At 44.1% G+C, this 13623-nt stretch overlaps 1 protein-coding gene across 10 annotated transcripts in view; it reads right to left on the bottom strand.

Annotated features, from left to right (window-relative positions):
- Positions 1-778: 778 nt before the first annotated feature.
- The window catches only part of WNK1 (WNK lysine deficient protein kinase 1), a 104783-nt gene continuing 91938 nt past the window's right edge, over positions 779-13623 (bottom strand). For 7 of the 10 annotated variants that reach the window (XM_032191393.1, XM_032191412.1, XM_032191429.1 and 4 more), the window contains 8 exons: positions 13315-13394; positions 12143-12801; positions 11034-11236; positions 9804-9998; positions 8454-8546; positions 6122-6163; positions 2793-2980; positions 779-2500 (listed from right to left, as the gene is read on the bottom strand). In XM_032191393.1, the coding sequence (XP_032047284.1) occupies positions 2186-2500; positions 2793-2980; positions 6122-6163; positions 8454-8546; positions 9804-9998; positions 11034-11236; positions 12143-12801; positions 13315-13394 (1775 nt within the window). In that variant the 3' untranslated portion in view covers positions 779-2185. The remainder of the gene's footprint in view (positions 2501-2792; positions 2981-6121; positions 6164-8453; positions 8547-9803; positions 9999-11033; positions 11237-12142; positions 12802-13314; positions 13395-13623) is intronic. The other 3 variants (XM_032191401.1, XM_032191469.1, XM_032191421.1) reach the window with 2 other exon arrangements.

Genomic DNA, 13623 nt, shown 5'->3' with positions numbered 1-13623 from the left:
CAGAGGTTTTCTCTTCAACTTCAGCAGCAGGAACCCCTGTTTTCTGCCCCCCTTTCCACCACACTCACGCCGTGAGCCTTGAGCCTCCTCTCCTGTAGCTCCAGTCTGCACTTCAGTTACAAAGAATAAACCCCCGAACCTAAGGAACTCGGAGCCCAGCCTCCTTGCCACTGGCTTTCACCCTCAGGCATTCCTCTCCACCTTGTACATGCCCTTGCTGCCAAAACTGCTGTAAAAAAAAAAAAAGTGACAGGAAAGGAATGGATCTTGCGTGTTTCTTTGTAAAAATAAAAGCGAGAACATCCACAGACAGAAAAAAACTCCCTATTAAGGCTCCACGGGGGAACAGCACTCAGGGAAAAAAAAAAATAATCAGGCAAGTAACATCTCCTTGATGCACCACCTTCCAGGATACCACTGAGCTACTCCCAAGTACCAGGAAGCAGAACTCTGATCCTTCACAGCTTTTTGCAGCACTACGTAAATACTGGCTGGTATTATTTTTACTTTGAAGAGGAAACCAGTATTTTTAAATATGAAAAGGGAAAATGAACAAAGCAGAAGGTACAGTACAGTTACTAAGAGGTGACGGTTAGCTACAGTCCTGGTACCAGCTTGGAATTTGTTAGTGAACAAAATCATAAATCCTCCAAAATGAGACTGAGGAAACTTCTTGATGCCGGCTGTTTCAAGTGCATCCATTGCCGGCAATGGACGTTGCACCAGGACAGTTTATTCCTGGCTTAAATGGATTTAAAAAAAAAAAAAAAAAAAAAAAAAAAAAAAGGAAGAAAAGCAATCCCAGCAGACAAGCCCATGCCAACGAGCAATGGCACCTCTCCCTCAAACCACATCCTGACCAAACATCTTCACCACTTCGCAGGTGGAGTCAAACTGCATCTGAAATGGGACCTTTCCCAAAGACACACGTTCTCCTCAGCCTCTCCATTTCTGATCCAGACCTCCTGCCTCTGTAGACAATATTGGTTAGTCTCAATTTGGCATCACCCGCAACCCTCCGTCCCACCCCCACCTGGCCCTCATCACACCAGCAACTTCAGATCACCCCTCGGACAAGTTTCCCCCACACACGGCACCTTGTTCCCATCCCCTGCCTCAATGACTTCGCCCTCCACGCACCTACTCTAAACAGCAACGGTATCGCTAAGAAAACTGCAATGTCCCGGTCTCTAGGTACCAGTAATCCATCCATCCTTCTCTGAACTTGCCCTCCGTCCGCCTCGGGGTCTGCTGGGAAGACGATGCTAACTGCAGAAGCAAGAGAAGTCCAAGGCACTAAAATATCCAGCAAGCATACTGGGAGAACAGACAAGTATTCAAGTACATTAATTTATACAATTTTACATTCACATTTATTTATCTAATACAATGAAAATACAAAGGAAAAAGTTAAAGTGTCTCCAATAAGTATAAGGATATAGCTAGCTTTTTTTCCCATTTTTTTCTTTTTAACTTTTTTAACCCTCTATATTCCACTCATTTTTAAACTACTGTTGTCCAACAACATTTATATATCACAGTGTTTCCACATCAAAACTGATGGTAAGTACATGTCCGCAGGGAACTTTTAAAATTTTTAAACAATTTAAATTGCTCTAATGCTGCAGTCAAAGCTGTTAATATCTTACTTAAAGCAGTAATGACCTATCAAGCACGGGCTGCACTGCAAGTCCATTCATGTGCCCCACCATTCTGGAGCCAAATACAATTGACTGGGGAGAGGGAGAGGAGGGGGATTTGGACAGCTTTTCTCCTGGTCTTGGTTCTTCAGGGAGAGAGGAGAAGTGTGCTAAAGCCTCATGCTAGGATTCAACTCTCCCAATCTCAACACGCGTGGATTCAGCCTCAAACCAGAGAGAAATTTTACAGCAAGACTGCGTTAACTGACCCCAGAACTGATCTTCACAGCTCTCGCTCCACACAAGAGCGGGACCCCTCGAGTCAAAAGAACTGTCCCATCGTAAGGATGCTGATCATCCTCCTCCCCCTTGCAAGCGTGTGGGGAAACCCCCTTTACATAGTTAACAGCAATGGTTGGAAAAGAGAAAATCATTCCCAGTCTGGCAAGCCACCAGTTCATTGCAGCACTAGGAGCTGATACAGGGCCCCGTCTCCCTCCCCATGTCCTGTCCCGAGGTCTGGCCAGCACGGTGTCCGAGCGCGGCTAAGTGGTCCGCAGGTTGGAGCCTGGAGGGTTGCTGATCGATTTCTGCAAACTGCTGATGTTGAAGCTTTGCAAAGATGCGGCACCTACGGGCTGGAACTGGCCAAGTGGCTGCTGTGCTGGACCACCCGTCCCGCTCCACGGAGCGGTGAAGGACGCGGCCGGATAACCATACTGCTGCGGAGGGCACATGGCCTTCGTGAAGGGACCTAAAGAGGTAGCTGATGCTGCAGAGATGGGCGTAGCACCCAGGGAAGATGTCATAGAGATACAGAGCTGACCTGGAGCCGAGAATTTTCTTGCCATTCCAGGGCCCTGAAAGAAAATCCAACCCTTGAGTTACACAACTGCTTAAAATCCACAGGCTATCCCCTCAGCCCTTCCAGATGGATGTTTGCAAGGACACACTATGGCCTTACTCTCCAGTTATCCCCCTTCCCTTTCACAGCATGTAATAAAATGCTGCACGGAAAAGATATACCCAACATTTTTGAGGCACAGTTGTCCATGCTACGTGGCAACCATACTCTGTTTGACACACTAATGAGACAGCAGTGACAGTTGACAGTTTCTTCTTATAAACGTTAAATCTTGGGTTAAATCTTACCTCATAGTTGCTATGCCCTTTGCCAACTTTCTTGCCAGACAGGTTCATGGCATCTCGGGCCCAGTTATCTACCAGCTTGTGCAGGTCATCTGTGAAAGTCCCTTTTCGGCTAGAGGCAATAGCAGTGGGCTGAGACTGGGGTGCTTGGCTGTTGACTGTCGCCCCGACTGTGTTAGTGCTACTGGTCCCTAGAAGTACAAGAAACAGGAGTCAAAACTCAGGTTAAAGACCACCTTCCTCTAGTAAATGTAGTAATTGTGGCAGTGGTACAACAATAGAGAGCCAGTTAAAATGCCATGCAGATCAAGTCTACATTTCAATTCCAAGGCACGCTGAAGTAGGAACTACAAGGACTCCTACAGGCACATCTGTTTCAGGGGTATGGTTGCTTTTCAAGAAGAGCTGCAAGTAGTCATCTTAAGAGGGGAATGGTAGCAGCCTCTAGGTCTTTGCAGAAGAAAAAGAAGATTAGATTTTGGCACCAAATGACAGAAATCACATCATTCTCTCATCCTATGCCTTTTAATCAGCAGCAACCACTATCAGCACAAGTCAACGCCACCTTGGAGGACACAATGCTGGATGCTGAACAAGGAGCAGTACAATCAGCATAGCCAGCTGCTCTGTAGAAAATTATCTCCACTACGTAAAATGAAGAGGAAAAATTCACCCAGATTACACAAAAAAGCCACAGTGAGAAACAGCCACTGTTGTTCCCAATAGCTGCCATACTTCTGTTCTTGAGAATAACCAGATGGGACTGTCTGCATCCACCAAAGAGCCAGGATCGGCATGGGAAGCCTGCACTGCATTACATTTTGCTTTTTGCCTCTGAAGGCATTTTTTTTGCCATTATGTTCACATTTCCTATGTCAGAAGAACAAGCATTTCAGATGCAAATGACTAATACAGCTTAAAGAAGGCAGAAATGAGAATTGTTCCTTGGCCTTGCTGTGAAAAGTTTTTCTGTTCACTGGGCTGACCGCAAGAAGACAAAGAGAAACCTTCACAGAAATACCAGGGCTTGGTTCTGCTACAAAGCTTGCTTAACAGCAGCCTGTAGAAAACATCACAAAGTGTTGTTTTGGATAGCCTCCCTGCCCTACCCCTCTCTCATAAACAAGCAACTTCACTCAAGTTTGAGCTTTCCAAAGCTACCAAAATGGTAATCAAAGCTGTATACCATCAAGGAAGCTTTCTGAATTCCTAGTGGTACTGCAAAGTGTCTTCATTTACAGATGTGGAAATTATGGTTAACCACTAGGCCTATAGTTGTGGTTTTTGTTTTTGTTTTTTTCTGAAGGACACAGTAAAGGCAGAAGTAATCTAGATTTCTCAAACCTATTTAGTACAAAACCAATTAAAGCATCAAAAATAAGCATCCTGCCATTGCGGTGCACACCCCCTCACCTGTTTGGTCTTGGTTCTCAAAGCTCCTCAAACCTTTCTACTGACTTGCTCTGAAGACTGCAACCGGCAAGTCTAAAAAAACTTGAGTGTATGGCAGGATTTCTGAAGAAAACTGATTAAAAGTGGAGCACGAAAAGCCCCAGCAAGGCAAATCACCTCTGCGTTGTAAGGGCCAAATGAGAGTCCCTGTCTCCCGCCTGACAGCTAACCCACCTCCACCTGGCCACCTGCCCCATTGCTCGCAACCACGGTACCAAAGCGAGAACTGGCTCCAAACCCCTGCAGGAATGCTTCACGTTGAGGAGTGGATCAGGAAGGTGAGGTACTTACTACGCAGGACAATTAAGCAAAGTGTTACTGCCTCTAGTGGTGCTGAAGAGGGAAGGATCCGCATCCCTCCCACCAGTTCCAACTCGAGCATGGGCACTCCCGGGCACAGGCAGGCAGACACATGCACCAGTACCCGCGGGAAGGAAAGCGTTAGGTTCCCTGACCAGGGCGTGCAGCTGCAGCTCGGATGGACAAGTAACAGAAATTCACTGTAAGGCAGTAAAGAAAAATCTACAACAAAATAACGAGACCCTGAAGCATGCAGTGCACGGAGAGTGCTCAGAATACAATTATTTCATCAGAACTATGACATGAAAGGTGAAATTAAAGACAAAACAAGCAAAACCGACAAAGAGGTACTCAAGAGGAGGCATCAAAACCAGTAACAACCACATTCCACCACGAGGGTTCATGCAGAGCTTGACACACTCACTCTCACACTCTTCATGATGGCCAATATCTGGGTTTGGTATCTCACATTTCTGCTGTGATCAGTAAGCATACAGCTTACAGCCTAGGCCCTAAGCTGAGGAGCTTCTTCAGGCCACAGGAAGAATAGATTTATTCACGAAATATAATACTGTGCATTCATCTGAAAATGTGAGAAGTCTTTTAGGGAATCTCAGGGGCTTTGGAATGGATTGGTTTAGGGTTTGGTTCAGGGTTTAAGGCAGGTGGGAAAGGTGAGAGGCAACGAGAGCCTTGTCTACAGAATGATTTTGTTTCGGAGCTGCAGCCCCAGGTCACAATGTGAAGCAGACCAGCCCGTACCATTAGAGGCAAGCTATAAAATTACTGCAGCTCCCACAGTATCAATTTTAAAACTTCCCTCTCAGGAATTTCACATTTTAGCTCTGATGTATTCACCACCTACCAAAGCTGCCATCCAGAAGAGTCTGAAAAGGAAGTGTTTCAAGTTGTAGCGTTCAATGGGAAGAGCCCCCCGCATTCCTGCTCGGTCACAGCAGCCGTCCCCAGTTCTGCTCTGAGGTGAGTGATCAGAAGTGAAAAGGCTTCTCCCTCTCCAGCCTGCTACCTACAATGCCTTTATTCTACTCTTTTTATTTTTTTTAATCTCCCCATAAGCCAGCAGTGAAAAGGCACCTTCAAAATCTGAAATGGCACAACCACATCCAGGCTTTTCTCAACGTCTCTCACTTTCAGACACAGACCGGAGATCTGGGTCTGATGGCTCGCTCTCACTCTTAAAATGCTGAAGGAGTCTCTGCAATCGGAGCTGTCACCGAGGTGGCAGAACCCAGCAGAGAGGCAAGCAGGCCAGCTGCTCAAAGGTACGGTTTTAGCACATCACAGTGAGCTGCTGCCCCTGATGCTCGATTCACTGTCATTAGCAGTGAGCAAAGAGCTCTGCAGTGAAGGTGAGGCTCTGCCCGCCTCCACCTTCCTGCAGCAGTAACAGCCACGCTGTATAAATATGCTAACAACAGAGTAGACATTAGAGGGCACAACAGAGACAGACAGATGCTGTGCTGGAGACAGAGTCAGGGAGGTAAGGCTTCGGTGACCAGAAAAAGCCAATGAACAGCTTCACAATCAGGAATTGGAGATAACAGAAATAAGATAATTACTACAGAGCTGGTTGCAAGGACAGACTTTTTTCACCATCTTCCCTGAAGCACAAAGAGAGAGTCGTTTGTTAAAGATAAGAGAAACAGTGAGAAGTGTTTAGTATCAGCAAACAGTACAAAAAGCTTGGGGAGAAACAGAGGACGCAGCACAGCATGGCTCTGGAAGTTACCACTGGGACATTCTAGGAACAAATCCAAAGGCTGGTCTGACAGCTTTATCAGTTGTACTTTCGGAGAAAGAAATGGTTCAGCCTCCTGCTTTTATTCTTCAGAATTCCCAAAATAGTGAAGAATGGCAGGAAGCAGCATTGTTATCACAAAAGGAAAAACAAGCTCATCTGCCATTTTTTTCAGGACATCGAAAGCGTTTCACAGCTCTCAAGTTCAACCGTGTCACAAAACGAGCAGAATTTGATAGGCCAAGTGCTTTCATAGTTTGTCACCCTATTTCCCCAAGTCTTCCCAGCTCCATGGAGCAGTTCAGACTTTCCCTGCCAAGCTGTACCGCTCTGTTTCTCCAGCTGCACAGTGAAAAGCATCAATTACCGCACTGTTTCCTCAACACTGCTGATTTTAACCCAGCATCTTTTCCAGTTGTCACTCTCCACGACAGTCTGCAATAGCATTTCAAGGACAAGACTCCGGGAAGCAAGCAACTTGTAAGAAGCCGGGAGCCAGGCCAAGCCGTGCCATATCTTTACAATATTACCTGCTTTTACAGGACAGCTACAAAACACTTTTCAAAAGGAACCCATTTCCCTTAGCACCAGTCCCACAGGCAAGGGATATACATGCCAAAGTACTCTTCTAGCCAGATGATGTGCAATTTGCAGCAAGCCAAGGCCTCGTAGGCATATGACACTAATATAGTCAATTCACTATCAAGTCCAGAAGCAGAATGGTCATTTTTTATACTCTTTATACTCCCTACCCCAAAAAGGACAGGCCAAACCAGAGAATTTTAAAAAGCTAGCTTTGGTAAGCATTCCACTCCTTCTAAGAAAGGAGCCCTGAGTCTTTGGATTGCAGATGTTAGTTACTGCACACCTGCACAGTAACGTACCTAAAATCCAGTGCAGTGGGCTAGAGGTGTAATTACAAAACTCAGCAGCCAGGAAAAAATCTCCCCTCCCTCTGACTCACTCCTGTCTCAAAGGACTGAGTTGGTTGCATTGCAGCTGTCTCTGCAGAAGGCCAGGTCGAATTCCTGCACACGGTTCTCTGGCTGCCAACTGCATCGAGACAGATGCTACAGGTGCGTGGTACCATTGTGCAGTGCAGCAACTGAAGGTCTCTGTTCAGCACTTAAAGCTTTCTCACACCAAGTCATTCCAGAGGGTGGGAAATAAATGTCAGAGCATTCGAAAGGTCGAGTCTGCAGAAGCAGCATGGGGGATGTCACAGCACTCCCCATCAAAAGCATCACATCAGCAGCCTCAGCTCAAGCATGGCCTTACTTCAGAAAATCACATCAGAAGTTTGAGGCTCTCATTTTAATCTGGCCTAATGTAAGCACAAGCGAAAGGATTTTGAAAAAGCTGCAAGATAACTTGTGAGTGCTGACAGGATGTCTGACGTTGGCTATTTCCCCACCTTTACTGCTATTTGTGTCATATTTAGTCTGTCTCCAATTCACAATAAGAACTTCTAAATCTGGGGCTCATCCAAGTGTGCCTGGAAATATCCTATGAATATTTTTAAAACCCTCAGCACTTCAATCTTTAGCTATCCATCTGCTAATGAACACAAGAAGTCACTGCTAACTGCCTACAGGTGGCATCAATGCTCTGCACTGCAATCAACACTAGTGCTGACAGCATGCAGGAACACCCAGCTTGCACAGTAAGCACACTACTGGAGGAAGACAACACAGGCCTCCTGCGATCAGTTATAATAGTGCCCAACAAAGGAATAATTTGGAAAACAAACCTTCCTCTGTGTCCCACTAGAAAGAGTGCTTCCCCTCCAAGTCTTATGTCAGCTAATATATGCTGAAACATAATTACTAAGCAGGCCAGAACAAAAGGCCCAGGCACCAACGTCTTACAAGCTAACCCTGATTTCTGGTATCTCACTGAACTGAACAGAAAAGTTTCCACCAAAAGCTTGGAGAAATCAGTGTTTGTTGTTATGGGTTTAACAAGAGAACACCTGAGGTGAGAACCCAAACTTCTAACGGCGTGCTAAGAGCAGCTCAGCTGTGCCATGGAATGGGAGGGAATACAAGGTGGCAGATGAGGATGGGCTGCATGAAACAGATCCAGGCAGCAGAAGAAAACAAAAAGACGAAACAAAAAAAAACAGACAAGGAAGGAGTAAAGGTGTTACACACAAAGAGCCAAGCAGGGCGTACTCAGAAATCGGGTCCTCCTGCCACCAGGCTTGAAGGTCACTCTCTCAGATGCACAGTTAAACTTCGCACAGCCTGTGAGAAAACAAAAACGGGAAGAACAGAGGAAGGAGAGGAGAAGAGACAGAACACCACTACAAGATGTTAGCAACTTGAGGTTGGAAGGGTGAAATGCATTAACATGGCACACAAGAATAAGCCTCAAAAGAGTGGACCAAAGAGTACGCAGACAACATACAGAGTGGAAAGACTTGCCTTCAACAGCTGCAGACATTAGGCCAAGTTTGCTGGGTTAACCTCCAGTACATAACCCAACAATAGGGTTTCAATCAAAGCCAAATGCCAGCAAACGTATCTAACTGTAAAAGATTCTGTACAACTCTGGATGTAGGGAGATGAAAGTAGCTCCAAAACACTTGGAACAGTTCATTAAAAAAAATCTCTAAAGAAAATTCTTCCCAAAAGTCCATTTCTGTTTTCCATTTTTACTTCTCCAATTTCAACAAAAAGTCATTTGATTTGATGCATTCAAACAGTCTATGGTAAAGCTTTTCAATAAGATAATAAATCAGAAATAATGGGAGCAACTAAGTTCACAGAAGTAAAAGAATCCCCTTAATGAGTGGCAAGGAAAAAAAAAACCCCTTCCCAAATAAATCAGGGCTGAGTGAGAAATGCTTTGATAACATACTAACTAATTACAAGCCATTCTTAACTTGAGTAAAATTAACAATTTATTATTCCTACACCATTCCATACTCCTACACTCTTATCCAGCATATCTCTAACCCATAATGCACAATATGGGCCTCTTTCCTTTTATTGCTTTTATCATTAACAGAAACAGCTAAAGCAGTTAAATCTAAAAGGACTAAGTCTTCTGAAGTTTCCTACCATTTCAATCATCTCTTAACACCAAAGCTGTTCTGCCCATTCCTCAGTCTCACTTCACATCTGCACATACCTCCCCCCCGGCTCCTTCTAATCTGTCTCCTCCTCATCCTTCCAGCCAACACCTTTTCCCTCAGGTCAGAAGAATATTGCTTGCTGCCATCACACTGCATTCTTTGTGTCCTTCTTAGTGTTTTCATTAGGGCAGATGGGGCCATATGCTATATATTCACTACCTCAACACTCTCAACATGCCTTACTTATGTGAGAAGCTAGAAAATTAGTTGCAAAAAAAAAAGTCGTTATCAGTGTCCATGCATATGGGTTAAATTCCCTGTCTGTTTCACAATATGTATTAAATACCAAGTGTCATCAAGCTGACCATTCTCTCACCAGCAGCAAAGGTGCAAGACTCGACGCTAAGTCTGTTTAAAGTCTTACCTTGGCCTGGTGCAGAAAGGCTTGGTACCGAAAGGGCACCGTCACTGGTAAAGGCAGAGTAGAGATTTTCGCTAGAAGGTGAAGGTTTGAGGGGCTGTAACAGATGGTTCTGTCCAGTCTCTGGAACACTACCAGGAGGATGAAGAGTTTGCTGTGGGGGTAAGACTGATGGTGCACTCTGAGCTGATAGATTGCCTATAGGAAGAACAAAGGCAAAACACACTGAATATTTCAGTTTCGTCACGTCATTTTCTAAGCTTTTGTCATTGTTTCCAAGTGAGAGGAAAAAAAAACAACAGAGGAAAGTATGAGTGAGCTATTTTGTTAGTAATGCAGAAAGAAATGCAGGGGCAGGTTGTGGGGGGAAGGATATCACCCTCTGGACAAGCATGACACTCCCAGAGAGAGAGAGGTGCAGGGACTACAGCAGTTTGTAAGAAAGGAGTTAAGACTGGAATAATTTTATGTACTTTGGTCTTAAGGGAACTCAGTGTTAGCTCACTGTCACGCTCACACTCAGCCCCTCTACCAAATAACAAAACAGAAGTGAGCCCACAGTGTGACTGGATACAGACCCTGCTGCATGACATGGGGCTGACCCTCCAATGCTGTTTACTCAGTGCTACAGGATTTGAGGGACATATACGATTACACAGCAAGCATCTGACAAACACATCAATCAGTCACAGAACTATTTTCCAATTTGTTATAAATACTGTTTTAATGAGAAAGGAAGCCTTGACAATTGAAACTTTCAATTTGGTAAGTATAAAGAATTGTGACTGGAGATGAGTGAGATGGTGATGAGAGACCAGTCCCACTATACAAAATTATTTTCAGGAGAAAATAACAACAGTTTATGAAAAAAATCCCTGGTACAGTAAATTTACACTAATCTACACTTTTCACTCTGGATAGGAAGGATTCCCAGTCCTCTTAACCAGACACATACCACTAATATAATACAAAAAAAAAAAAATCTCAATTTGATAACTGCTCTTACAAAACTACATGATATACTTTCTGTATGTTTCAGTAGATTGCAAAATCCACAAGCAAGACCATCAACTAGCAAAAGCGATTTAAGACTTCATAGTCCAGACAATAGAGGAACTTGGCGGGAGAAGGAGAGACAGGAGAGAAGGAGGTGGACAAATCACATCCATCTGAAAGTGACAGACAGCACCATGTCAGTACTATCTTACCTAGAAAAAATGTAGAAAGCCTTACCTGATAGTTGAGGGCTCTTATTTCCCTGGGAACTGCTACGGCTGGACTTGCTGCCTTTTCCTTTAGTGGGTCGTCTTCTCCTTCCTGAAAGGGGTGCAGCTGGGGGAATAATTACTGCAGGCGGGACCTTTCCTAATTTTGTGTACAGTGATTCAATCTCCTGCTTCTGGCGACTCTGCAGCTCCTGGATCTCTTTAAGGTGCCTGACAAGTAACAAAAGAGTATGACTTAAAAAAAAAAAAAAATGTATGCATGTGTGCATACAATCCTTCCCAGTTTGTTTGGTCACACTTCCATTAACATTCAAGAACAGAGGAAATAAATCCCTTCCACAAATAACCACTGAATGCATATGGCAGAAGGCCTGTCTTTTTCTATTGTGCTTTAACGCTGACTAGAATTCCAATACAAAGCTCCCAGTGCTGTATCATTAAACCAGAATAAACAGATGTACCAACAAGAACATACAGCTACCATAGAAGATCAAACCATACATCATAAATGTTGCAGGAACAGTTAGATTACTCATTTTATGGGCCTTGGAGGCCATACATTTGTATTGCACCATTCTTTTCAGATCAGAGCAGTTGCCAGCTGTTCTAAAAAGCCAGCTTTCAATATAAATTAGGAGGTCATATTCCTTGATTTCTGAGGTTTTTTTCTAAATTAACAGGGATTATTCAGGAAAAGGAGAACGAATACCAGAATGCATATTAGAAATGCCTAGTTGTGTGTCATTTTCAAGTGACACCAATATTTCTACTAACCACTGAATTTCAGTCCTATGCAAAAACTTCCATGCATCTGCATAGATTTACCCAGTATGGCAATCAATCTATATATAAACACATGCAACAAGATTACAGGTTATAATATTAAGCATAACAAGTGTGTACACCCATTGTTTGGAACTTTTTAGTTCCCACTAAAGGATTTTACTTTCCATATAAACACCAGCAATGGGACCTGATGTTTAGCGAAGGTTTAGTGTTTTAAAGAAGTTTACCTTTTTTCTTTGTGAAAAGTAGAGTCCAGAGGAAATGAAAAGATATTCATACTGAGCATCTGCTACACGTTTCATACACACATAAGACAAAACAAAGCCTTACTTCTCCCGTAATCGACGGAGTTCCAATTTCAAGTCTTCATCTTCAATATCCGACTCGTTGTCACTGCTCATGTAGGAAGAATTGAACGAGTTGCTAAGGCTCTGAACAGGGAGGCTGATCTTTGACCCCATGGGCTGGAGAGAGTCTGGGCTCCCTGAGCCGTCATCCACATCCTTAGCCATTCCACTCAAGAAGGCGGCCTCCAGCTCAGAGGATGGACCATTCAAATGTGGGGACTGCCTTAACTCCAACTCTTTCTTAGGAGCTGCAGCCGAAGAAGCAACTTGTTCCAAGTCCACGGAGAGAGGAAGAGTCATTGGCTCTTTCTCTGCACAGGTGACCTCATCCTGAGTCTTTGACACTGAAAAGCGCCCCACTTGGTCTGTTGTTGTTGTTACCTGAAAGCGTCCAACCTTCGTCGGCTGACCAACATCTACTGGCAACTGCAGCACAGGAACTGGCTGAGGAACACCACCTCCCACATCCACAGAAGAGTCAGTGACAACCTCACTTTTCCGACTGCCAGCCTGCTTTACCAGTGTACTCTCTGGACTACTGCCAGAAAGAGGCGAAGAATCAGAGGAGGTGGTTTCAAATTGCACCGGCTTAGTTTCAAGTTTGTCACTCTCTTTTAGCACATCATCCACTGCCACAGATACCTAGAACAGAAATGTTATCACACAGATCTTCTTAGCTCTTCCTCAACATGATGCTCTTATTTACCTTAAATACTTAAAACCATATGGGGGGAAAAAATAACTAGTTTCCCCGGAATGCCACAAAGCAAGCTTCTTCCCTCCAAGTAACACATGACCACACAAAATAGCAGGTCTAGATAGGCTGGATGATTAACTGCCCAAAATCCCAACAGATTCAGAGGGGACTTGCATCACAGTCAGGACTTCGGTCACATAAAGGCCAAGGCCAACAGATACGCAATTAATCCTTGACATGATGAAATGCTGGATTCACAAACTAGACTTTGTATAATCTAGTGCAATCCCTGCCAAGAATAAGAACAGTATCTGCACAAAACCCTCCGATCACAAGCTCATTATGGGTATTTTCTCCCAATAGGAAAGCCTTCCAAGAAGCACACTGAGCTGGCACTAGGTAGTAACTGCTCAGTGAGGATTCCATATCAACAACTACATCAGTTTAACATCTCCTACCTGAAATCGTCCCATCTTAAGAACACCAGCTCCTGCTGCAGCAGCCATACCACTGCTCTCTCCACCACACGATGCTGAAGCTAAGAAAACGGAGAATGGGATTGAGAAGAAAATTAGCAACAAGCTATTTACACTTCAACATTTCAAACTCAACTATCAGCTGAGTATTTATGTCATGCTTTTGAATTCATGGAACCTGATCTCTTTTCTCAGCTTTGACATATAGAATTTTAAATTTGCATTTTGATATTAAGTATTTTTCTATGAAGTTTCCCTGTGCAGTACACTTGCCACAAGTGCACTTTCTGA

The sequence above is a fragment of the Aythya fuligula genome, chromosome 1, assembly GCF_009819795.1.
Source record: "Aythya fuligula isolate bAytFul2 chromosome 1, bAytFul2.pri, whole genome shotgun sequence".
In the NCBI taxonomy this organism is placed as follows: Eukaryota; Metazoa; Chordata; class Aves; order Anseriformes; family Anatidae; genus Aythya; species Aythya fuligula.
Note: the sequence above shows the minus strand (reverse complement) of the source record. Positions and strands in the feature narration are given on the sequence as shown.